This window comes from Spea bombifrons, chromosome 2 (assembly GCF_027358695.1).
Source record: "Spea bombifrons isolate aSpeBom1 chromosome 2, aSpeBom1.2.pri, whole genome shotgun sequence".
Taxonomy (NCBI): domain Eukaryota; kingdom Metazoa; phylum Chordata; class Amphibia; order Anura; family Pelobatidae; genus Spea; species Spea bombifrons.
The window spans coordinates 101,863,144-101,888,174 of NC_071088.1; the positions used below are offsets into that span (position 1 = coordinate 101,863,144).

Genomic DNA, 25,031 nt, shown 5'->3' on the forward strand with positions numbered 1-25,031 from the left:
TGAATTCAACAGTTTATTAATGATTAGCTTTTATGATATTATTTTTAGCAAAACATTACCTTAAAGGCACAGCAGCATTTTTTAACCATTGCAGTTCCTGCTCTGTGTGTTAAGTTTAGTCTCCCTTTGTCGCTCTGCTTTCTAACGGGACGTTCGTAGGGCATTGAGGCATTTGTTTCGATTGAACTAAATACTTTTTTTAAAGAACACATTGATTATACAGAATAAGAGCTTGTGTCACCTAGAATCCACTGGTATGGCAGTCTAAAATGTTCAAACAAATGGTCTGCACATTTAATGTAGAAGGGTAAAAATGTAGCTTTTTATGAACTAAATGGACAAAAAAAACTTGTCATGACTCTATGCAGTAGGTGATTCCACCAACTATGTACCTGTGCAGGCGTTCTGGTGAATAATTTGGTTTTCTTTTCAGGAAATGAGGCTTTGTTTTCCCTTGAAACTGCTTCAGACTATGTCAAGGATGATAAAGCCTGTTTTTACGGCTTCAAGTGCTTTACCATTGGATATGAATTTAGTCCGGGAGTCGATGAGGTTAGTGTCTCATGCAAAGCCTTTTCTGTTTTGCAGAGGGGTTAGTCGGATGTTGCGTTGGCACACGCAGCCCTCCATGGTTTTAACGGGTAGTGTTTAATAAAACATACAAAAACGTCATGTAGTTTCTAGCTGGTCTGTGTGTTCTTTATTTATTTATAACCGCCTGTAAACTGGTTGTCTTTAGCCTATGCAGGTTATTTTTACAAGTAGAAAAACCTTGTGCTGTAACGTCCTACATAGCGTTAAGGTGAGAATCCGCTTAAGGAACAGTGTCTAATGGAGCGTCTCTTTGTTCCAGGGAATCATTCAGCTAGAGAAGGAGCTGGCCAACCTGGGTGGCGTGTGTGCAGCTGCCCTGATGAAAAAGGATTTGGCTTTACCTATTGGTAAGACAAGTGAATTGACCCATTATGGTTTTAGGGATAAGCCTCTTTCACTTTGTAACGTATATTATTAATACAGTCTTATGTCTCTTGACCGTGGCTAGCGTTAACATCAAAAGTAAATTTGTATAGCCATTAGGTATTAAATCTTGAAATCTTTAGTCAGCCTTTATAATACATGACTAATGAATATGACTTTATCTGCACCAAAAATTAATCTTCTTACAATTTAAGAAGGCATAGGGGCTTCATAATCTTTCCTTTTGATTGCATGTTGTAGCAGAGAAACGTTTCAATTATTTTTACTTTTGGCACTGCTCCGTTGTGTGTTCCATTTGTCTCAAGTTGATTCTGCTGGCATGAATCTGTCAACTTCTTCTAAGCGACCTGTTTCCCTATCTGCGTTTAACAGGCAGTGAATTGGAGGAAGACCTAGAAATTGTTGAAGAAGCGGCATTGCAGGTAACATTGGCCTGATGGAAATACTCTTACTAGATCTGTCTAGTTTAGTGTGACACCTCGAATCTTCCCTGAACATTGGCCTGTCATGTATTCAGGATATCCTTATACCCAGGATGTGTAACAAAGTGGTTGAAGTGCCCTTTTATGCAGTTGTAATGAGTAGTTTAATTAAATTGTTAGGATATTCTTACTGGAAATTATTAGTTTTCTTGTTGATTGCACCACAATTGGCTCTTTGCTCTGGAATTACTTGTTCTACAGTTCAGTATGAATTTGGTTCTGTTTGCTACATTTGACATCACTACTTGATTTGTCACTTTACTTGGAATAATAACACTTTAGATGTAGGAATATCTTCTAGCAACACTGAATTATAATATTTGCCAATATTATTTGGCCTGTATTAGTTACAAAGTATTGAGTTGTTTACAGGAACAGAAACCCATTTAAAAAAAAAAAAAAAAAATCTGCTTTGAGTTTAAGATGTCTTGATTTTCAACAGGTGTGTAAAACCCATTCAGGAATCCTGGGGAAGGGATTAGCTCTGTCTCATTCACCAACTATCCTGGAGGCCCTGGAGGGAAACCTTCCCCTGCAAATGCAAAGCAATGAGCAGTCCTTTCTAGAAGACTTCATCACCTGTGTGCCTGGATCCAGCGGAGGGCGACTGGCAAGGTGCAGTATCCTCGTGCTGGATACGGATGTGTTAATATATGTGCATATGTAATCTAAATATCTATAAATATAATTTTTTACCTTGTGGCTCCAGGTGGCTTCAGCCAGATTCTTATGCTGATCCGCAGAAGACATCACTCATTCTTAATAAAGATGACATCAGATGCGGTTGGCCGACTACCATAACTGTGCAGACAAAGGATCAGTATGGAGATGTAGTTCATGTTCCCAACATGAAGGTATTTTGCATAACTCAAATGCAGAGCTGGTCATTTGATATATATTTATTGAGAAAACATAGTTTCTAAACATGGGGGCATAAACAAATGCACCATGTGCTAAACTATGAATAATCTATGTTTTGGTCTCCCGGGAGGACCGACCTAACAATATCTTCAAAAGCTCTGCCTTAAGGTGAAGCTGATAAACCAAGAAGGAAAGATTCTTTGCCAAGGCACATCAGCAAACTAGTGTGCTTGGACCTTTAATAGATGTCCTGCCTAGACCTCTACCATGTGTTTACATCCTTCATAGTAAGGTCTTGCTCTATGATTCTCTGGTCAGTCAACATTAACCTCTACCCACTCGGGCCATTAGGACATGAGAATTTGAAACCTAGATTAAGATTATTTTAATGCAGTGTAACAATTTGTTCTAATGTCTGCTCCCGGAATTATGAATACTTTCTAGATAACAATACTTTTTTTGCTGACAGGTGGAAGTCAAAGCTGTGCCTGTATCGCAAAAAAAGACATCCTTGCAGCAAGAACAGGTGAAAAAGCTTCCACACATACCAGGCAGCCCTTCTTCAGCTACTTCAGGCACTGATTTGACTTTTGGTGGCCTTCCTTCACCCAAATTAGAGTCGTCCTATGAACCAATGATAGTGAAGGAGGCTCGTTATATTGCAATTACAATGATGAAGGTAATTTTGTAAAAAAAAAAATATATATATATATATATATATATATATATATATATATATATATATATATATATTATTAATGTATATTATTAATGTATATTGTTGGTAAAAAAAAAAAAACAAAGCCAACTCAGTTGGCTTTGCTATTTATAGGAATAGATTCAGTTGTAGATGGTTAGAGTATTAACTCTGCAGTAAAACCCAAATGTGGTCATTTTAGTACCAGTATGCTCCAATGAATACATTAATATTTATGTTTGTGTGTATATACACACGCCTACTTGGGCAATATTTACAAAGGGAAAAGTGGCTAACATTTCTAGGGGTAACATTTGTCTTTAAGAGAGTCCATGGTCCATTAAAAAAAAAAATCCTGAGTGCTCCCATCCACACAACTGCATCCACCCGTTCATCATCCATAACAAAACTAAATTGTTATGCTTGGAATTGTGGACTGCTCCTCCACACATGCATCCAAAATACAAGAAAAATATATATTTGTCCTCTGTGATCACCTTTGTTTCTACTGCATCTATTGTTACCCTCTCACAAGTACAAAAAGGGGAACATTGATCCGTTTTTGAAAACATAAAAGACCTCTCTGTCCTATGCAGGCCTATGAAAGCTATTCATTTGAAGAACTCCGGTATGCCTCGCCAATGCCTAAAAGGTAAGATTACTCAGTGGGGGAACTTTTTTTATGTATTTTACATTACATTGTATTTTGTTTATAAAGCGCTAGCAGATAATATTGAGTATTAGTATCTATATATGAATAAAAGTATTCATGTAATGGTTTTTGCGTGGCTTGAACCAAAAGTAGAAGTTTATTTCTACATTGTAAACGATGTTCTGTTGGTTTTTATGCTCTCCATCCTTAAAATTCATATTTTAATATTTCGGGTTCATGATGAATGCACATAATTTTTTGCACTTTTTGTCAGTTCCTACTTTTTAAAGAACTGCATTGAATTAAGTTTATTGGTTGATAATCAGTATGCAATCTGACTGTAACGGGTTCACCAAGAGAGCTGTAGTAACTCCCAGAAATCACCCACATGTATCCTCCTGTTGTCCCCGGGAATCACTTCCAGCACCAGTCAGCATGCGCACCTTGGAACCCTGCTATGTGTACCCAATAAGTAGACACACAACTACCTTGAACTGAGTACAGCAGGAATGAACAGTTTATTGTTGTAAAACATAGACTGATATAGCCACAGAACTTCATTAACATAAATTAACATTGATAAACAGGTAGACAACCCAACCTTTAATCCCCTTTAGCTACTGAATATCCCCCTGGTAGCCATCCTGTTAATGGGATTAGTTTAACAATGGAGTTCCTGCCTGTTTGGCAGCCAGGCTGGAGCCATCTCTGAGTACCTTGGGCCCCTGTATGACAGCTCATTCTGTCACACTGACTTTCTAACTTTTCCGTTTGTTGCAAAAACAATTGGATGTATTTTACTCTTCCTTCTCATAAAAATGCTGCTCCACGCAATATACAAAGTTGTTGCTGATCCATCTGTTTAACGCAATCGAAAAAGCATTCCCCCAAGAATAATGACAAATCTTTATACAACTGTAAAAATACCAGAAAAATCAATTAAGTTAATATTTTGTATTTGTGTTTAATAAACCAAGGCTGGCTTTAGACCAGTACTTTGTACTTTTTGTATAAGCTCACAAAGACTCTTGTTTCATCAAAGGCCCAGTGAAAACATGTTAATCAGAGTTAACAATGACGGTACCTACTGTGCAAACTGGACTCCTGGAGCTGTTGGACTTTACACCATACATGTTACCATAGACGGGATAGAGATTGGTACAGTACTTTGTTTTATTATTTCAACTATATTTACAAGAACTATGATGCAGCTAGTAATCCAAAAGGTCAACCAAGTATTCAAATAAGCCGCATTCTTTATTCTGTTTTATGTTTACTATTCTGCGGTTAGATTAGATTGTTTAATCATGTTATGCAGTTTTGTGACTTGGGGATATGTTTGTGTGGTACAGATGCTGGTCTAGAAGTCAGAGTGAAAGACCCACCCAAAGGGATGATACCACCAGGAACCCAACTGATTAAACCTAAAGCAGAACCTCAGCCAAGCAAGGTTAGTGGCCTGCTCTATACCACGTGGACCAAGTATGTTGAGTCAAAGAGCTTAGTCGTGCCGTTTTTGTTTCCCACTGTTGGTGATTTCGGCTAATATATGTGAATTTGTTGAGCATTTCTGAATATTGCGCGTTCTCTAGCTTGGGGCTTGACTTCTGGTGGATGTATCTCTGTAAATTCTCACTTCGTTTTTATTTCCCTCTTGAAAATAAGAATATGTGAATAAACGTGTACTTTTTTCCGTAATATTTCATGCATTCTGCTTGCAACGGAAGTTCTACAAATTTGCACGTGAAGATGTTGATAAATGGTCTTGTTCAGTAGCACAGTTTAAGTTGGCACCGTAGTCTCTTATAAAGTGAAATAAATGTTGCTTTATAATAATGCTGCTTGTGTAACGAATGAAACCTGTAAATCTACAGGGTCGTCTAGCCTTTTATTTAATACTTACCAGTGTTATATGTTCTTGCCCATAATTATTCTGAAATAGTGATGCAACACGCATTCCACTTGCATTTCCAATCTCCTTTGGATATCCGTAATGTCATTATGCGATTTCAGTGAGTTGGGAAACTAGCAACAACCTGTAGCTTTTTCTGAACCTTGATATATCTAGTCCTAATCATTGCGTTCTTCTGTGTTGTGCTCTTTCGCTTATGTTAGGTTTTCTCTCCTCTCTGTCTACCTTTTGCTTCATAGGTTCGCAAATTTGTGGCCAAGGACAGTGCAGGGCTCCGTATACGTAGCCACCCCTCCCTTCAGAGTGAGCAGATAGGCATAGTGAAAGTCAATGGGACCATCGCTTTTGTTGATGAGGTAATTCCTTAGCCGGTTCATTTAAGGTTTTAGAAAATGCTATTGGTGATTCAGACCTTGCGTTTTCCTTCGCCTTCAGAATTCAGTAGTAAAGATAAATAAATAAATGTCCAAATAACTGATTATGCTTATTGTGGAATTATCACAAATCCTAGAACATTTTAGCTGCTTCTTAATCCTGAATACATCAAAGGCTACTTAAAGGTTGGCCTACTGAATAGTTGCAAATGTGTAGATATATTTCTTGTATGCTATGTTAAAATTCGATATAATCCCTAAACTAGTGTAATTGAGTCTTGTAGATAATGGGACATTGCCTTTTGTTCCCACGGCTAAATCCCCGCAATTTTTAGCATGTTCACTGCCCTGTGCAACACCTGAGAAGTTTGCTTGCATCTTTCACATTCTCAGCTTGTTGTCTATAGTGTTATAATAATTACCCCCGTCACACACACACACACCTGTATCTCCAGTGTTGCATGCTTGACCCCACAGCTTTGCGTCACATCTACCTATGGCTCTTCAGCAGGCCATGTAGTCCTCGCTGGCCGTGGAGCAGTTACAGGAGAGCATGGCTCGCTATTGTTGCTTGTTTCCCATCTAGATCCACAATGATGATGGTGTATGGCTAAGACTGAATGATGAGACAATAAAGAAGTATGTTCCTAACATGAATGGTTACAATGAAGCCTGGTGCCTCTCATTTAATCAACATCTTGGCAAGAGTTTGCTGGCTCCTGTTGATGTAAGTAAAAGGCGCCCGTAAACCTTATGCACAGCCATGTGGTTAGATGTACAGCTGTGGTTAAATATATTTAAAAAAAATGCCCCAGTTGATGTTTTTACTTTGTGTTTTATGTATAAAAGTTGCCTCTATGGAGAGTTAGTAAGCATAACTGGTTCAAAGGATTTCACTTAGTATCTTAAATGGTGCACAGATCCTCCAGTATACAAAACATCATTCGGACATATTTATCAAATAGATGGGCTCCTGTTATACCGTTGTAGGACTTAATTGTGTACAAAATAGCATCCATGCAAGCTCCAGTTTCTCTCCATATCTGAGCTGGAGAGCTTGAGTTAAATATATTCACCCATGCAATGTTGCAGTCCACATCATGTGCGCTAGATGCTGTTCCTAGGCAAAGACATGGACAGTACGCCTTTAAAAAATTAACGCTGCCGTTCAGTTCAAGGTGTTCTAAAAGTTGCTGTGATGGTAATGTAACAAATGAGTCAGCATTCATTCATGTGCACGTTACTCAACACACAGTGTGGGATAACATCCCCTTTCTTGCTTTATCTGCGACATGTTATTCTAATGAACATGTAATTTGATTGTTTTAAAGAGTCGCAGGTCATTTTTTTTTTTAGTTCCTGGAGAAATTCTAGTTTCATATGAACTGCATGCTTTGATTAGGTATAATGTATCTTAGGCTAAATAAATGCCATTTATCTGCAGTTTTGTGTCTAAGAAGTGGCTCTGCGTTAGCTGCCCCCCCCCCAGGCCCAGGTTCTTTGTGAAGGTTCTTAACAAAGTTTAGCGCAGCAAACATGGTTTTGTAACAGAGGCTCAATGCTTCTCTGCATAGCATACAATTCAAAACCAAAATATCTTAAATATCCATTGTTACTTTTGTGATTTGTCTTGATTGTTTATAACTATTTAAGTTAAAATCTATGGTAAGGGTCTTCCAAATTACCCTACGACATAAAGCAAATTCTAGTTATGATACAATTTATTATTGTAACAAGTATCAGTAGATATTCTCAATAGCCCTCTGGTAAGTGCATGGTGTATTCTTATGATCTGATCTTAACACATTGTAATGGTTCAGTATACTGCAGTGGATCGTGTTTATTTTATTTTATTTTTTGTAATATTCATGTGTTTTTTTATTCTTCTGTAAATGGCATGACACACTACATCCATTCCAAACTTTGGATGTCTGAAGCTGATTTTACCGAGCACAAAATGCGATACTCACTCTGCACGTTAAGCAATCCTCACATAAGGCATCACTGTCTGCTACAGTGGCGTTCACATATGTAAATATGTTTACTTTTTTGTCAAACTCTGTGCACCTTGCTATCCCTCTTTGCTTTTTATCTGTTCATTTCTTTCTTAAACTTTATTGCTCAGAATATATTTTATGCTAGCCAAGGAGCCAGGGATATGGACTTTTTTTCTTGGACATCCAAAGCTTTTTACACCCAGGTGAGTTCTTTTGTATCTGCTGTCGCCTTTCCTGCTTCCCTTCCTACCGTGTGGTCTATAAAATTGGTTCCAACTTTCTCCAGGAGGAATAGGTGCACTGTAATCAAAGGTCCAGTGATATGAAATCAATGAATATTTTTTAAAATGGCAAACTGAGAAGTTCAAATGTGCAAACGTTATTAGACCCAACATCAGGCTATTAATTGCTGCATAACCAGTCCTGCATGTCAGAAAAAAGTGGAACACAGGATTAAGGAAATTTGACACTGCTCCAATTTTTATTGTTTTATCACCAGTGTATTCAATGTACATGAATGTAAAAAACAAACAAAGAAGAGAAAAGCCGTATCTTGTAATAGGTTTGGAATTTGCCTCTAAAGTACAGTAGACTCCAAATTTAAACCAGGCAGAGGAAGGAATTTGAAATAATTCTGTCAACAAAAAGCTTTGTTGATGACATCCACTTTAAATGTATGCTACAACAAAAAGTCTGGAAAACCTGTTAATTTGAGTGGTCATGGGAGATTTCTAAAGCACAGGGTTTATAAATTAAAGGTGATTTTAGCAGAAGTCAATGGAGATTTTTCATGATCATGGTCTATTGCTGTATATTCTAGTTGTGTAAATCATCCATGGATGGTGAGTGGAAGTGTGTGTGTGTGTGTGTATATAACATACATACATGCATACATACATACATACGGACAAAAGTATTGGGACGCCTGACCAGTATACCAACAGGGACTTTTGACATTGCATTCTAAATACATAGACATTAATATGTAGTTGGTCCCCCTTCGCAGCTATAACAGCTTCCACTCTTCTGGGAAGGTTTTCCACAACATTTTTATGTAGGAATATGTGCCCATTCAACCAGTAGCGCATCTGTGAGGTCAGGCACTGATGTTGAACGAGAAGGCCTGGCTTGTAATCTCCGTTCCAGTTCACCCCAAAGGCGTTCAAGGTGGGGTTGAGGTCAGGTCTGTGTGGGCCAGTCAAGTTCTTTCACACCAAACTCATCCAACCATGTCTTTATGGACCTTGCTTGGTGCACTGGGGCACAGTCATACTGGAATAGAGAAGGACCTTCCCCAAACTTTTCCCTCAAAGTTTTAAGCATAGAGTTGTCCAAAATGTCTTGGTATGCTGAAGCATTAGGATTTTCCTTCACTGGAAGTAAGGGGCCCAAACCCCTGAAAAACAGCCCCTGTGGCGGGAGGGGACCACATGTGTGGCGGGAGCGGGATTAAAAGAACAGTCCCACGCAGGGCTCTATTTGGAACTCTTCAGCTTCTACATTTCAATAATACCGCTTACAGTTGACTGTGAAATCTCATCCCTACTAGATATTCCTAAAACTGACTTATTGCAAAGTTGGCATCCTATCACAGCGCGATCAGTTTTTCATAAATGTTTGTAAATACAGACTGTGTGGCTAGGCGCTTGTTTTTGTTCACCTGTGGCAATTGGGTATATTTGAAACGTCTGAATTCAGTTGAGCTGTGTCCCAGTACTTTTGTCCAAAAACGTGTGTGTGTGTGTCTCGCTCTCTCGCTCTCTCGCTCGCTCTCTCATCTATCTATCTATCTGCGCACACGGAGTAAATGTTTTAGGCAGATGTGAAAAAATGCTTTAAAAATACATGTTAACAGTCTATTTTCATCTTAACAAAATACAAAGTGAGAGAACAGAAGGAAAATCTAAGTCAAATCAATAGCCAGATATTTTGTAGACATATATTAGGTGTATTAAACAGTTGTACCAAACAGCTGCTAATGATCACCAATTTATATGTAGATTAAAACACAATCATAAACAGAAACCGCTTTGTAGAATGAATAAAACTGGATGAGGAACAGCCAGACTCGCTAACAAGATAATATTGCTGAAGGCAGGTTAATGTGAAAATTCATACACCATGTCAAGACTAAGCACATCAACAAGACAGAAAGGAGTTATACAGGTAGACAGGGGATTCCAGATCTACTGTCCAGGTTTTTTGTTTTTTTTTTTTAAGAAGAAGAAGCAGCTCAAAAAATGTAAGCAGTGTTAGGGGTCATGGATGCAGTGATTGGACCTTTAGTGCAACAGGTGGAAGACACATCATGTTTGCTTCCCTTTGCAATCTGAAGATGCTCAGCATTGGCACAAAACCGTTGGACCCTGGTACGCCCATCTACTGTCCAAAGAAGTCTGGTCAGAAGTGGCCTTCATGGGAAGGCCTTGGGCCAAAAAGCCATAGCTCCTACATGGAAACAAGATCAAGTGACTCAGCTATTCACAAAAACATCGGAACTGGGGTGGAAAAAAATGGCAGCAGGTGCTCTGGACTGATGGGTCAGAACTTTAAATATGTGGCTGTAGAAGGCAGTTGTTTGTTTACTGAAGGGCTGGGAGCGGTACAAGAATGAGTAACATGGGTAAAAATGAAGCATGGTGGAGGTTCTTTGCAAGTTTGAGGCTGCATTACTGCAAATGGAGTTGGGCATTTGGTAAGAATTCATGGTCTCAATGATGGGATGTACAGGCAGATACTTAAAGATCATGTAGTACCACCAGGGAGACATCTGATCGGCCCAAAATTTATTCTGTGGCATGACACCGACCCCAAACATACATCCAAAATCATTAACCATCTAAAGCGTAAAGGAGGAGTAGTCTTGGAAGTCAACATCAAGTCTGTCTGGGATTACATGAAGAGAGAGAAGCAACTCGGGCAGCATAAATCCACAGAATAACTGGGCTTCTCCAAAATGTTTGGAACATCCTCCCTGCTGAGTGTATCTAGAAGAATCGAAGCGGGTTTGAAGGCTGTATTCTTTTGTTCACTCACTTTGGATTTTGTTAAATGATCATTTTAACTTTTAACATGTCTATATTTGAAAGCACTTTTTCATATTCGACTAAAGCCTTTGTGTAGTGTATGTGTGTATATTTATATATAGATATATATATTCACATTGGTATAATGTTAGCATGTATTTAATGAAGAGAGAGTGACCAGTGAACCATTAACTGTTTCCTTATTTAGTCTCTTCAAGACTGTGTAGTGACCCATGGTGTGCGGTTATTGAGGATTTAGATTTGTGCTTTATTATGCTTGATCATTTGGTTTGGTGTATTTTGTAACATCTCTGTGTATCGTTGTACACATTTTAATATCGAATGCCATAAAAAATCTGCTTTAGAAGTATTTATCTGCTATTGGTGTATATCTTTTATTGCCTAATTGCCATGATTACATCAACACGCTGTCTTTAAGCCTTGGTGTCATGCGCAGATGTCTCGACTTGTAACTGAATCTCTACCAGCACACAAATATGTATGTGATGGCAGTGCTAGTGATATTGCTGTAGAAATTTAATTTGTGAAACTCTGGTTATTCATCAGTTTTCAGTTTTTTTTTGTTTTCAGATGTTTTTTGAAGCAATGTTATTTGGCAAACCTGCTTGCCACCTCGTTTAAATTATGTGTCTAATTTTATTTCCATCACCGTCATCTGGCTAATGCTGTATTTAAGATGTATGGTCTGTGAGGCTTTCTGTGTTTTATTTACCTTCAGGTCCACGCAACGATATGACCATTGTCTTGTTTTGTTTTTTCTTTTCTAGGAGCCAGTATCCAATTCTGAGGATTTTTTCAACGATTTCAATGCTCGTTGCGCCCAAGAAATAACCATGAGAGAGCATGAAGTCCCTGTACTCAGGGGCGGGCCTGGCTTATACAAGGTAGTGAAGACCGGCCCCTCCGGTCACAACATCAGAAGCTGCCCAAACCTTAGAGGTATCCCAATTGGAATGTTAGTACTGGGAAACAAAGTCAAGGCCGTGGGCGAGGTATGGACTCTTGTAGCTAGGGTTCATGACTTAATTGAAATCGCTAATGTCATGCAAATACTAAAGCAGGAAAACCTCATCTACCCTAGCTTTCGGTTTGCGCTGATCTTATTGGTTGCATATTGTGCCGAGGTTTGGAGTGTTCTAAATAAGCCTTAAGTGTTCGTTTTCGTTTGTAAAGATCGTAAGGTCTTGGGGATTATACTTCTACGATGTATGGATCTGCTGCCGTCGGTATTTGACTTTACTGCATTTTAGATTTCCGGGATTAAAGGCTCTTCAATTAACTTTGCTCTTTGCAGAATGATCTTTTAAATAAAATCTTTGTGATGTTTTGGTATTTCTTTGCAAATTTGCTTCAGGGTGTAGTGTGTCATGCTATTTCTTAATCGACTTGTGGAACTGGTGAAAGCTGAATAGTTTTTTGGCTAAGCTTGCTGTCACTTGGATTGTCTTACGCTGGCTGTCTTAAATTTGAAGGCTCTCTGAAATTTCTGATATTTTAAAGGATTTCTTTACTTGCCTTGTTTAACCGTTTGCGATTCTGCTTTCATTTCAAACGCGATTCTCACTGCAATGAGCACATTTTATGAATAACGGTAGCATGCCACATTAACCTTCACCAACTGATATGGCTCTAGATTTGGGATGTCCATAAATCTTTTGGTTTGTCTCTGCACCAGGTGGTCAGTTCTGAAGGTACATGGGTTCAGCTGGACAAGAACAGCATGGTAGAGTTTTGTGAGAATGATGAAGGCGAGGCTTGGTCCCTGGCCAGAGATCCTGGTGGCAATCAGTACCTCCGACACGAGGATGGCAAGTTACCATAATTTAACTCTTAAGTAATTTCCTGTGGGACCGCCAATTTCAATTATTTAGATTGATCCTCCTGTGTTAAAGCAGGGATATGCACAAACCCTAGTGGAGGGGTGTCCAACCTGTGGCCCTCCTGCTGCTGCAGGACTACATCTCCCATAATGTTCTTTCAGCAAAGGGGCTAGCAGAGAAATATGGAAGATGTAGTCCAGCAGCAGCTGGAGGGCCGCAGGTTGGACACACCTGCCCTAGTGTGTTTGCAGCCCTTAAGTTTGATATCCCGGCTTTACTGCAACGTGTCCTTCTGTTAATGTAAGATGCTACAATAGAGAGATCTATTGATATCTGATACATGTTATAATAGACCTATTTTCTTAAGTTTCCTCTTATGTCTTTTATACAAATCTGACCATTTTGTTTTGTCCACAGAGCAAGCCGGTTTGGATCAAGGCTCGCAGACTCCACCTCCAAGCCCTTTCTCCTTGCCAATATTTTGTCGTAGCACAAGTGGCAACATGATGCCAGGCTTTGATTATGGTCTTGGAAATAACAAAGGTATATTTCTTGGTGTCTTAAAATTCTCCTGCGATAACCACCTTCAAGTAATTTTTAGATTTATTACCCTTTAGCGCAGTTTGATACAATGTGTTTGTTTATTTTCAAGTGCTATCTTGCAGATTCTAACATATTTGTAATAAGATTATTGGGAAAATGTGGTTCGCTTCGACAATTTCTAGCTTTTACTCATCTCTAACTAGTGCTTGGACTGTTATTACATTTATTCATAGAGCACCAGCAGATTTCGTAGCGATATAACAATAGTGGCACAGTACAAATTAACATCAAATTGCCAATATATGGGACGGTAAGATTAACACATCAAGACATACTGGTATAGAAGACGGAGGCCCTATTCTGGTGATCTTACAATCTATTAGGAACTTTAGTTTGTTCTGAGTCTATGAAAAGCAAGTTTAATAGAAATTATTCTGCTACTATGATGCAGAGATCAGTTTACTTCACTTGTAAATTCACCATTCCATGGGCTTATTTACATCGCATGATAGTCTCTAAGAAGGCAACCACACCTTTAAAGAATGACCAACCAATTCATCATCATGGACTGTACAGTGTGCGTGTTATCTTTTGTAGTACAGTGGCTCACCAACCTTTAAAGTTGGTATTACAATTGTATACGTACTGTCTGTTTTTGAACTCACTAACGTGTGATATACATACCTACAGTTTGCTGGTCTGGTGGAGTCCTTTCCATTCTTCCGTGCCAATGAGGTCTGGAGAGAGGCTATTGGACTCTCTCAGGGAACAGTTTACTTTTTGTCTCTCATCAGCTTGCACGGCATCCATTTCTCCGGTTATTGAATAACCCAACAGGGATAGAATTTTACTGTACTCTTAGCAGCACAATGTATAGATGATGTTTTGTTAAAATCCACTGTACTTTACACTTTGAGCTGTATTACTATTACTGACAGCTTGTGGTCTTAAGAACATGTGTTCTCAAAGTTTTGCCTCATCACTTTGGAACACTTGGTGTAAATGTTTTTGATTGCTTATTTGACTTTGCGCAACATTACAAATGTTGCAGCAGGTTCCTTGTCCAATTAAATAAGGACAAATAAGTATTCTATAAACACGCTATGGGAATTTTCTCAGTAATAATGAATTCCGGTGCTCATACTGTATTAAGTATACAGCTCTTTCTTCAAGCTCCTGTTTAGTAGCTGTGTGTGTGTGTCACAGTGTCATGGAAAACGTTGTGCATGCAAATGTGTTGTGTACCGTGTACCAAAATATTACTCGTTTTGGTCATATTGTATTTTGTCTACAGAAAGAGCTGCCCTTGCTGTTGAAGCTCTGATCTCACTTTCTTTGCTTTTTCAAAGATTTTTGACATAGATCAGCGACTCACCAGGTGGCACCCAATGTGTCTTTATGAAGATTTTGCTTACTTGGCATATGTCTGTATGTATTTAACAGTGTAGTTGGCTGTGATCTGAATGGCCTTTGAGAAAAATGAAAGAGCTATAGAAACACAAATTCTAAACCAAAAAAAGAACCAAATGGTCCTTATAAAGACTTTCTATAAAGGCAAATCGCAACTCCTTTGCATAGCTATAGGCACTTATGTATACCCCATCTGTAAAGTAGATTTTTTTTATTAATGCAATTTGTTGAGCAATTATCCAGAGGAAAAAAATTATATTAAAAATGACTGCTAATGGGTATGTTCCTCCTATAAAAAAGGATGTTGAGTCCCATTTTCACTCTGCATCGTACAAGTCCTTTTTATGTAGTAAATTGCCTGTTCTTATCCGATCAAGTGAGCACTCGCTCCAGATGGTTGGGCTTGGACAGATGTCCTATCTACTTGCGATGAGGTGCTTTCAATTTGTTTGGTCAATTGGAGTAACCTTCCATTGCTATAGGTATATAGGCTTCTGTATTAATATTCATTTGGTTACATACTTTGTTTCTCATTGCTACTTTCTGCCAAAACCAATTACCATTTGATGATCTTGTTGGACCATACATTCCAGAATACATGTATCTACAAAAAAATTATACCAGATGGAGGCATTATTGCCCCTTATATTAAATGCCTATATAGCAACACTTTTTTTCTTACATCTTCTCCTTCCTTAGTAAGTTATTCCAATGCTTTAAAAGAGATGGAATAATTCTTCCAGCAGTATAGATTTGCACATTACACAGGCTATTTTACTTCTCTAATTTTGTTCCCCTTATTGCTTGTCTGAATGCTTTGTTATTATTGAGCCCCCTCTTTAATTTATTTTGTGTGCCCACAACCACTATAATCAATTTTCTAACACTATCTCTTACAATGCAATTGAACAAAAAAGGGATTCATTGACTGGATATTTTATTAGCCCACTAGATGTATGGTATAGTAGGTTGAAAAAAGACTTGAGTCCATCGAGTTCAACCTTTCACACATACCTACTTCTAAAGTTGATCCAAAAGAATATTGGCTGATATTTTGCAGCCAGATATGCCTGGTGGTTGCCTTAGTAACCCTGTTTCCAGCCACCAAATGGTTACAGACCTACGTGGGTTACAAAACCCCTCTGAACTTGTTCCACCTAGATCTGTGAAATACTCTAGTTTAATCAACTACGTGACCTCTGCCTTAGGAGAGAAAAAAGGCGTAGCTTCCAATTAAGAGTAGTAGAAACTTTTACCTGGAAATCGTGGTAGCATAACTTTTGTCCTCCTTTCTCATAAGTTCCCAGAGGCCATTTTCATGGCCTTTATTACCATCAATAGTGGCTCTGGAACCATTGCGTCTGAGTTAATTGCATTTTTCCCAGAATGAACTTGCATACTTTCACTGCCGCTTACTAATGAAATGTTTCAAGCATGTTCTCTTCATTCTGTACATTTGCAAAGTTACAAAGCTTTTTTTCATGGGGTACAGACCTACATTTATGCCATAACCTTGCAGAAACTGTTTTAATTCTGTATATGTTCAATAGTTCACTGAAATGTATGACGGTATGGTGGCTGATTGGCTAGCTCCAGATATTGATACCTTAAGATCAAAGGATTGAGGCCCGCATTCTTAAAACACATAAACCTTAAAATTAATCCAGGAGCAGGCTAATCCTTAAAATGTTTTTTCCTACTACTGTTGTGGAAATGTAAAGAATAGTGTACAGCAGTAAAGAGTTTTTGATTGATTTAGCAATGAAGGCTTCACTTGGAATAAGGTCTCTTGTTTAAGACGTTTTCGAAATGCCTATAAAGTCATTGTATCGTTGTGACATTCCACTTGTTTTCCTTTTGGTTTCATAGATCATTACCAGGTGAATGCCTTCTTAAACTGCAGTCTCTGAGCTAATATTTATCTCTGACTTAATCATCTGGCAAGACGTTTTTAATAATAGGTTGTAGTTTTGACTGTTTTGCCTACTGCAGGTGATCAGCTGAGTGCCATACTGAATTCCATTCAGTCACGGCCTAGTTACCCAGCTCCTGCCATCTTTGAACAAGCTGCAAAACCTCCCTCTTCCCTAGTCCACAGTCCATTTGTGTTCGGACAGTCCCCTTCCTTCCAGCCGCCTCAGCCTCCGCTTCAGAGTAAGTCTGTCAGTCTTCCGTGCCTCATCCATCCCTCCATCCCTCCATTCAATCTGAAGCAATGACCTCCATTTACATGCATGCCTATCTTTTCCCTTGTACCTCTGGATGTTGGTGTAAAACTTTTGCTCCTAATTTGTATTACATTGTTGTAATACACCAGCTTAAAAAAAGCTTTAACGTTTTGTTTAAACTGGAACTTTTCTGTGCATCGCTGCAATTCATTTTTTAAAGCTAGGCTTTCCAGAATATTTTACATTACTTTTTAGGAATTGGGTGGTGCTTCTCGGCTATTGCGCTCTATGCCTGTTCTGAAGTTTCGTATATTGCTCTGAGTGTGTTTCAAACATTTTGTTGAATGTAGCACTATCTTGTGGGTAGCTTAGTCAACCACTTTTCAGGCAGGCAAAAGTCACCATTGGTTTCCTGTTAAATTTTATGTTTCTGCAACAAGGCGGCCACTTTGCTTTCTGTGTTCCTAATTTCTGGTGAATATTTCTTTGTTGAAGTGGTTTTTTTTTACCAGAAATGACATAACAAAAGGACATTTTCACATCCTGGTGAAGGTGGTAGATATGTGGGTCAGATGATGTGGTTAAGTTTAATATGCTATGGCAGTTTAAACATACATACGAGGTGTCCTGTATGTAAGGTAAGACCAAGGAAAAATAGGAGTTGAGGTTTTTACAGCAGGAGAACATGAGCAGACCACATGGACAAAATGGGTCCTTCTTCCTGTGAAATGTTACCTCAGAATGTAAAAACAGGATAACAGATTTTAATATATATGTAGTAAAAATATCTGAAATGCAACTTTCTCTGGGCATTTGAGATAATTTCCTGTGTGCTATGAAAGTTGTAGAATATATCTGCATACTGTGAGGCGTGCTCTTCCCAGCAGATGAGATCAAGTACATAAGCCCAAACGCTTTATAAGAAATAGCTTAAAAACTGGTGGCTGTGAGGAGACCATATTACTGAAACAGTCTTGTTTTTAGTATATTGGGGGAAGAGCTTTTTCTTTTGAACTACCAACAAGTAACTTTGTGGTGCTGCAGATCCTCAAGGTTAAGAGCCATCTGCCTTGGGTATTCTGCCTGTAGCAAATAACATTCTGATTATGGGACCAATAGTAAAAGTAATCTGGACATCCCTAGAGTCTAGAAATTTCTGTTAACAGTTTTAATAATACAGCTTTTTAGGTATTTGTAGGTAAATTACTTGCCATTGGTAGCAATTTTTTAACACAAATAAAAAATTGTTAAAAGGGGCACTCCAGCGATCATTAATGGATAATAAGAGCTGCGTGGCCACCTTTAAATGGGAGATTCTGCAGAATACCTCCTCATGTGCATTTGTCCCTTTAGCCACCCCAAGCTATATGTTGTGCGGATGTGTTCGCCTAAAGACATCTCCTTGAACGTGATATACTTGCCTCCAGTCTTGCGCTGGCTTGGTGAATGCGGCAGTCAAGGGTCTGTTCAGACCTCTATGCGCATTCTGGGATTTCAATGGAAGTGCTTTCCTGCTTCAAGCAGCCAATCATTTGCAAGAGTGGCCAGACTGGGGAGGACCAGAAATGGTCCCTTTAAGTGCACTCTGAAAGGATTAATGGATCTCCACATATAATTTAGAGGAGAGAACAAAAGAGGTGTGATACAAATAATTACATAAAGGATTATGACAGGGGATTATGTAAGGACGTTTTACTTTACTGAGCAGGTGGGACAGCCTCCTGGAAGAAGTGGTAGAGGTTGATACAGTCAGGGAGTTTAAGCAGGCATTGGATAGGTAAATGACTTCCCTGGGTTTATCAGAGTAGACCAACAGGCAACTAAGAGTTGGATTTTTACAGCAGGAAAAAATGCCTACCTAGTGCTGCACTAAAATCTAGCTTTATTTTGGCTTTGAAGGAAATCCACTTGCCCTTCCACCCCATTCAAAGCGCCCTCTACATACTCAACCAGTGTGCAGGGGGAAACGTTGGTTTTTATCGGATGGCAAATTCTATGTTCCTGTGTATAAAATGATTTTTCTTTTACGTATCTTTAAGTTTCCCATCTGGCATGTTAAAATGGTAGCAATAGCAATGGGTTGCTTTTTATTTTTTGAAGAGTGAACCACTTTAAACAGAATTCTTCAGTATCTTACCATTTGTCCAGAAACCCAAACTACCTCCTGATTTTGGTGAAAGGCATTAAACTCTAAAATGATGATTGGTAGTGAATGCCGTAATGTCTTTACAAGTGCATTGTCTTTAAGTTGTGCAAAGGCCCCGTCCAGACCTCCACTGACATCTAAGCTGAACCCCAACCCACCTTAAACGCCCACAAAGCTCTGGAGGCTTGGCTGCTGAGTATTCAATGACATTTGGGACGTTTTTTGATTTATACCCATATATGCTCGTCGGAACGTTTGTTTTTCCTTTTGTCCTATAAAAATGATCTGCGTTTTTTCTTGGTGGGTGGTTTGTCATCGCTGAAATCTATGCTGCTTCTGTGCACCTGTTTTAGACCCTTCATTGTGCAGTGTTGCTGCTTCTGACAAAACTAAGGCTGGTCCAGCTTCTGCTTTTTCATCTCTTTCTGTCAAACAAAAGGGTGGGTATGCATGCTTGCTTACCATCAGCCTGGCTTTCCGCACTTATATCTTACATTCTGCACTGTCATGTGCCAACCATCTGAATGATGTCATATGCCTAGAACACTAAACTTACCAGCATGCCGTGACTACTTTTTAATGGGGTGGGCATTTTAAAAAAAAAAAAACAAAAAAAAAAGTGATCAAAAGCTATAATAGTTTATCTATTAATGCTAACAGTTCAAGTTTATCTGTGCAAAAAAAATAGATTTCTCTGTGTATTTTTCCTAAATATTTTGTATAGCTAAAGATATGTTTTGTTGGGTTTTCTTTTCTGGTTGCATGCAAATACCCCCTGAATGCTTTGCATGTGCTTGTATTTTGCTGTGAGTAAAGTGTGTTTTGACATAAAAAGGATGTGTTTTCCACTTTCTCCCTAACCGTTTACATATGTGGATGATGGGTACTTTTTAAATTTTGAGAAATTGGAAAATGTATTTTTCAAATAGAGAATTAACACTTCCACTAACCTTTCTTACTGGGATGCTTGATTAGTACTATGTAAGGAGTAAAAATACCCTGTCATCTGCCTTGTAGTTTAGCTATTTCACTCTATTTTATTTTTTATTTTGGCTGTTTTCCTTGAAGTGTTTCACTTAATACATACTTTTGGTTTTGTGTTAAGTATTTTTAACCGTCACACTCATCTAATGCTCCTAAGCACTGTTATAGCATACAAGATTTATCCTAAAATTAGTATGTACCTTCATGGACATATAGGCTATATATCATACGTACAACTCTGATCTTAGGTGGTATTTTTGTTTTTCTTCAAAATGTGAGAGGTTGTATATCTTGATGGTAGCCTCTGGGTTGAACACCCCTGTTACAAGGGTATATCAAATATGTTTATTCATATTTTTGTGTGCATGTATGTTATACTGAACTGATATTTTGCAAGTGTTCATGCTGTTATGAGAACTGTGTTAAATAATGAATAATTTTAATTATGTGGTCTGTTGATGCAGATGAAAGGGGCCAATGTACTGTTGGAGGCCGAGCAGCTACCACAGTGAATAAATCTGACTTGCCAACAAAACACAGGGTGGAGAGCAAATCTCCTAAGCCTGATGGAAGAATAAGCCGCTCTAATGCAGATCAGAAAAAGCCCAGAAGCAATGAAGGTCTCACTGCAAGTGAATCTCTCCTTCTGAAGTCTGATGCTGCCAAGCTGAGATCAGATTCTCATAGCAGATCTTTATCTCCAAATCACAACACACTTCAAATTCTGAAGTCTGACGGAAAAGCATCTTCTGGCCTCAGAGCCGAATCACCAGGTCCTGGCTCCCGTTCTTCTTCACCGAAGCCAAAGACTGTTCCTACTGGGAAGCCCAGTGCGCCCAGTGCACCCAGTGCTGGAGCAACACGCTCAGCATCTCCACAGGAGAAAAGCCTACCTCAAAAACCTGTTGGTCCAGCCAAGGCTAAACTTGAACCCCCAAGGGAAAGGTCCAAGTCAGACTCCTACACACTTGACCCAGATACATTACGTAAAAAAAAAGTACCTTTCACAGAACCCTTAAGAGGACGATCAACTTCACCTAAACCAAAAAATCCCCCAAAAGATGCCAAAGCTGCAAATGGCTGTGAAAACAGAGCGCCATCTCCTCATGTTGTTCAGGAAAACCTTCACAGTGAAGTTGTCGAAGTCTGCTCTTCAAGTACGTTGAAGACCAACAGCGTCACAGACAGCACATGTGATGAAGGTACAGAGCTGAAGAGTGTAGATGAAGGGTCATCCAAAGTTCATTTCAGTATAGGTAAAGCACCTTTAAAAGAAGAGCAAGATACAAGGTCTTCTCCCAAAGTAAGCCGCAAAAGTACAGGCAGGCACGTCCGACCCAAAAAGGCAAACTTCCTGTTTTCGAAAAGTGAGGGTTCAAAATCTGTTGAGCCAGCAAAAGAAGCTATGTCCCCCTCTGTTGCCGAATGTGCTAGGGCTGTATTTGCAGCTTTCCTGTGGCATGAGGGTATAGTTCATGATGCAATGGCTTGTTCTTCCTTCTTGAAATTTAATCCAGAACTTTCCAAAGAACATGCCCCCATAAGAAGCAGCCTTAACAGCCAGCAACCTGTGGAGGAAAAGGAAGCAAAGTTGAAGAACAGGCACTCAATTGAAATCTCATCTGCTCTTAATATGTTTCATATTGCGCCCCATGGGCCAGACATATCAAAAATGGGCAGTATCAATAAGAACAAAGTTCTGTCGATGCTAAAAGAGCCACCGCTCCATGAGAAGTGTGAAGATGGCAGACATGAGGGCTCACACTTTGATGTGTCTAATCACCACTCAGTGAAGTCTCGGTCACCTCTTCCTCTCACACTTCAGCATCTTGTAGCGTTCTGGGAGGACATTTCCTTAGCCACCATAAAAGCTGCTTCCCAAAATATGATCTTTCCTAGTCCAGGTTCATGCGCTGTGTTAAAAAAGAAAGAAGGTGACAAAGACAACAAAAAGTCCAAAAAAGAGAAGAGGAAGAAGGAAAAAGCTGAATCCAGGCCTCGTGGAAACCTGTTTGGGGAAATGGCTCAGCTTGCAGTTGGAGGTCCTGAAAAAGACACCATTTGTGAGCTATGTGGAGAGTCCCACCCTTACCCAGTGACGTATCACATGAGGCAAGCCCATCCAGGTAAGGGCAACATTTATTTTAAACAATTATCCTTGCTAATTAAGCTTGCTTTTTCTAGTTAACCATGTATTTGTCTGATATATATATATGCTGTTTAATGCCATTTTTCCATCCCCACCATCAGGCTGTGGAAGGTATGCAGGAGGACAGGGATACAACAGCATTGGCCATTTTTGTGGAGGATGGGCAGGAAACTGTGGTGACGGTGGCATCGGAGGAAGCACTTGGTATTTGGTGTGTGACCGCTGCAGAGAAAAATATCTCAGAGAAAAACAGGCTGCCGTACGGGAAAAGGTAAACCAGAACAAATGTCCCTTCTTGTGGAGTTTTACTTTCTAGTGTTTGTGTATACTAACAAATGGTTGGCTGCTTAGGTTGTATTTTTTTATTATTATTATTTGTTTGTGGTTATAGCTTTGTCACAAAGTTTTCTCGATTCTCATGGCACGGGGACTTTTCGCATACCGTATCGTATGGCTGCATAGTTAAGATTACACATACCTTGATGGAAAATTAATGGAGAAAAAATTGACATGTATTTCTAGTGCAACAACGTATTGTCATGTTTTCAGGTCAAGCAATCTAGGAAGAAGCCTGTACAGGTGAAGACGCCACGTACTTTGCCCACCATGGAGTCCCACCAAGTAATTAAAGCCAACGCACTGTTCTTGCTGTCCTTGAGCAGTGCTGCTGAGCCAAACATTCTGTGCTACCACCATCCAAAGCCATTCCTCTCTCAGCTACCTAGTGTAAAAGAGGGCATTTCCGAGGACCTGCCTCCCAAAATGCAGTGTCTCTACCTACAGACATTAGCAAGGTATGTATATCTGGTGCATTTTTTTTTTTTTTATGAGCCAGATTAATGTGATTTAGTGTATGATGGCATTATAGTAAACTTTAAGCTTAGATGACTTTAAAGATATACATAAAATTCACATTCTTGGTTATAGAGCTTCAACTGCTAGGATGGCAAACACAATTCCTGCCCTGCATTTGTCATCCAAAGTTTTTGTTTACAAATTCTACATGGTATAAAATAGGTATTACAGCACCATATTTATGGTTGTGCTGCTTTCATATCTGTGTTTCCCATGCCCTGTGGGTAGACGCTTCTGTAAGGTATGAGACTAAGCAGGGAAAACTACACATACTACATTTTCATGTGCTGTCCTCCTAAATAAGGGAGAGAACTGTCATCTGTTTTCAGCATAACTAAGTTTGATTAACATTTTGTGCTTTTTGTTTAGCAATCGTTTTGGAGATTGAATGGCTAAGACTGTAGTGTTTGTGTTCCTGTTCTGTAAACAGGCATCATCATGAGAACTTTGTCGGATATCAGGACGACAACCTCTTCCAAGATGAAATGCGATACCTGCGTTCCACTTCTGTACCTGCCCCTTACATATCTGTAACTCCTGATGCTTGTCCAAATGTGTTTGAGGAACCGGAGAACAATATGAAATCTATGCCTCCCAGGTGTGTAACAAAAGAAATTCTGACAAACAAGGTGCCATTATTAAAGGTCGCATGCATTTTAGGTTTCTATGCATGTATTGTGGTGTGCATTAAAAAACACAGACTGCTAAATGGCTGTGGTTTGTAAAAGTCTGTTAGAGATTAATAGACGTTAACAATCCTTATTTATGGATGAGGTATCGGTTTTGTAAACCGGTCTTTACAGTACATGAGCGGATAAATTAACTGCTAATGTCATTTTATGACTAAATTTGATGCATGCATGTATTAAATATTATATTGTTGTGCATTGCCGATACCAAAATGTAATCAACTCATTAAAGAAAATAAACAATATATGGCTGACATACATTTAAGCAATAAGCTTTTCTGATTTGTGTGTGTATATATATTATATATTTTTTTTTATATATACAGTTTAGAGACAAGTCCTATAACAGACACAGACTCTGCTAAGCGGACAGTCTTCCAGAGGTCCTATTCTGTCGTCGCCTCTGAATATGACAAACAACACTCTGTTCTTCAGCCTCGAGTGAAGGCTGTTCCCAGGCGCAGAGTTAACAGTGGAGATGCTGGTGAGCTTGGGGCGCTGAGATGCTTTTGGGACGTCTGTGCAAATTGATCCGTCCTGGAATTAATGCTGTTATTTTTTTTTGGTCTGTGTAGCAGACTAGAATGTTAATGGGCTTAAACAGTTTTTCCTTGCCTGTACTTTGAGTTGGTAAATGTAATTCATAATGTTTTGGGGTTTCAGTGTTATAAACTGAAAGGACTGTGTGTTTCATGAATGTATTACAGAAGTTGGCTCTTCCTTGCTAAGACATCCTTCCCCAGAGCTGTCCCGGCTGATCTCTGCTCATAGTTCATTGTCAAAGGGTGAAAGGAACTTCCAGTGGCCTGTCTTGGCATTTGTCATCCAACACCATGATCTGGAAGGTTTAGAAATCGCCATGAAACATGCATTAAGAAAATCTGCTTGCCGAGTCTTTGCTATGGAGGTAAATTATTTGGCAGCAGTGCCAAACTCTCAGACCCATTTTTTTAATGCTGCTTCTGACAATCTATTTATAACTTTTATAAGCGTTCTCTTTAGATATTCAGAAATTCAGTGGTGGGAAATAACTTTGCTTTTGTTATGCTTCTAGGCTTTCAACTGGCTACTCTGTAATGTCATTCAGACAAACTCACTCCATGACATTTTATGGCATTTTGTGGCCTCTCTGACTCCTGTTCCTATGGAGCCAGAAGAGGACGAGGATGAAGAAAATAAAGCCAACAAGGAGAATGCCGAACAAGTATGTGAAATAATTTCATGTCTTGGTTGTTACTTTGTGATGTTTCTATATTTTGTATTGTGC

At 39.0% G+C, this 25,031-nt stretch overlaps 1 protein-coding gene across 1 annotated transcript in view; it reads left to right on the forward strand.

Moving 5' to 3' along the window:
• The window catches only part of MYCBP2 (MYC binding protein 2), a 90,923-nt gene that overhangs the window by 53,329 nt on the left and 12,563 nt on the right, over positions 1-25,031 (forward strand). Inside the window, exons 43-64 of the mRNA XM_053455388.1 lie at positions 434-552; positions 854-941; positions 1,351-1,400; positions 1,903-2,075; positions 2,170-2,314; positions 2,791-3,000; positions 3,615-3,670; positions 4,713-4,828; positions 5,023-5,120; positions 5,822-5,938; positions 6,543-6,683; positions 11,768-11,992; positions 12,676-12,808; positions 13,238-13,363; positions 16,766-16,927; positions 20,536-22,197; positions 22,322-22,491; positions 22,770-23,014; positions 23,506-23,673; positions 24,091-24,248; positions 24,472-24,671; positions 24,819-24,968. Of these exons, the coding sequence (XP_053311363.1) occupies positions 434-552; positions 854-941; positions 1,351-1,400; positions 1,903-2,075; positions 2,170-2,314; positions 2,791-3,000; positions 3,615-3,670; positions 4,713-4,828; positions 5,023-5,120; positions 5,822-5,938; positions 6,543-6,683; positions 11,768-11,992; positions 12,676-12,808; positions 13,238-13,363; positions 16,766-16,927; positions 20,536-22,197; positions 22,322-22,491; positions 22,770-23,014; positions 23,506-23,673; positions 24,091-24,248; positions 24,472-24,671; positions 24,819-24,968 (4,712 nt within the window). The remainder of the gene's footprint in view (positions 1-433; positions 553-853; positions 942-1,350; positions 1,401-1,902; positions 2,076-2,169; positions 2,315-2,790; positions 3,001-3,614; positions 3,671-4,712; positions 4,829-5,022; positions 5,121-5,821; positions 5,939-6,542; positions 6,684-11,767; positions 11,993-12,675; positions 12,809-13,237; positions 13,364-16,765; positions 16,928-20,535; positions 22,198-22,321; positions 22,492-22,769; positions 23,015-23,505; positions 23,674-24,090; positions 24,249-24,471; positions 24,672-24,818; positions 24,969-25,031) is intronic.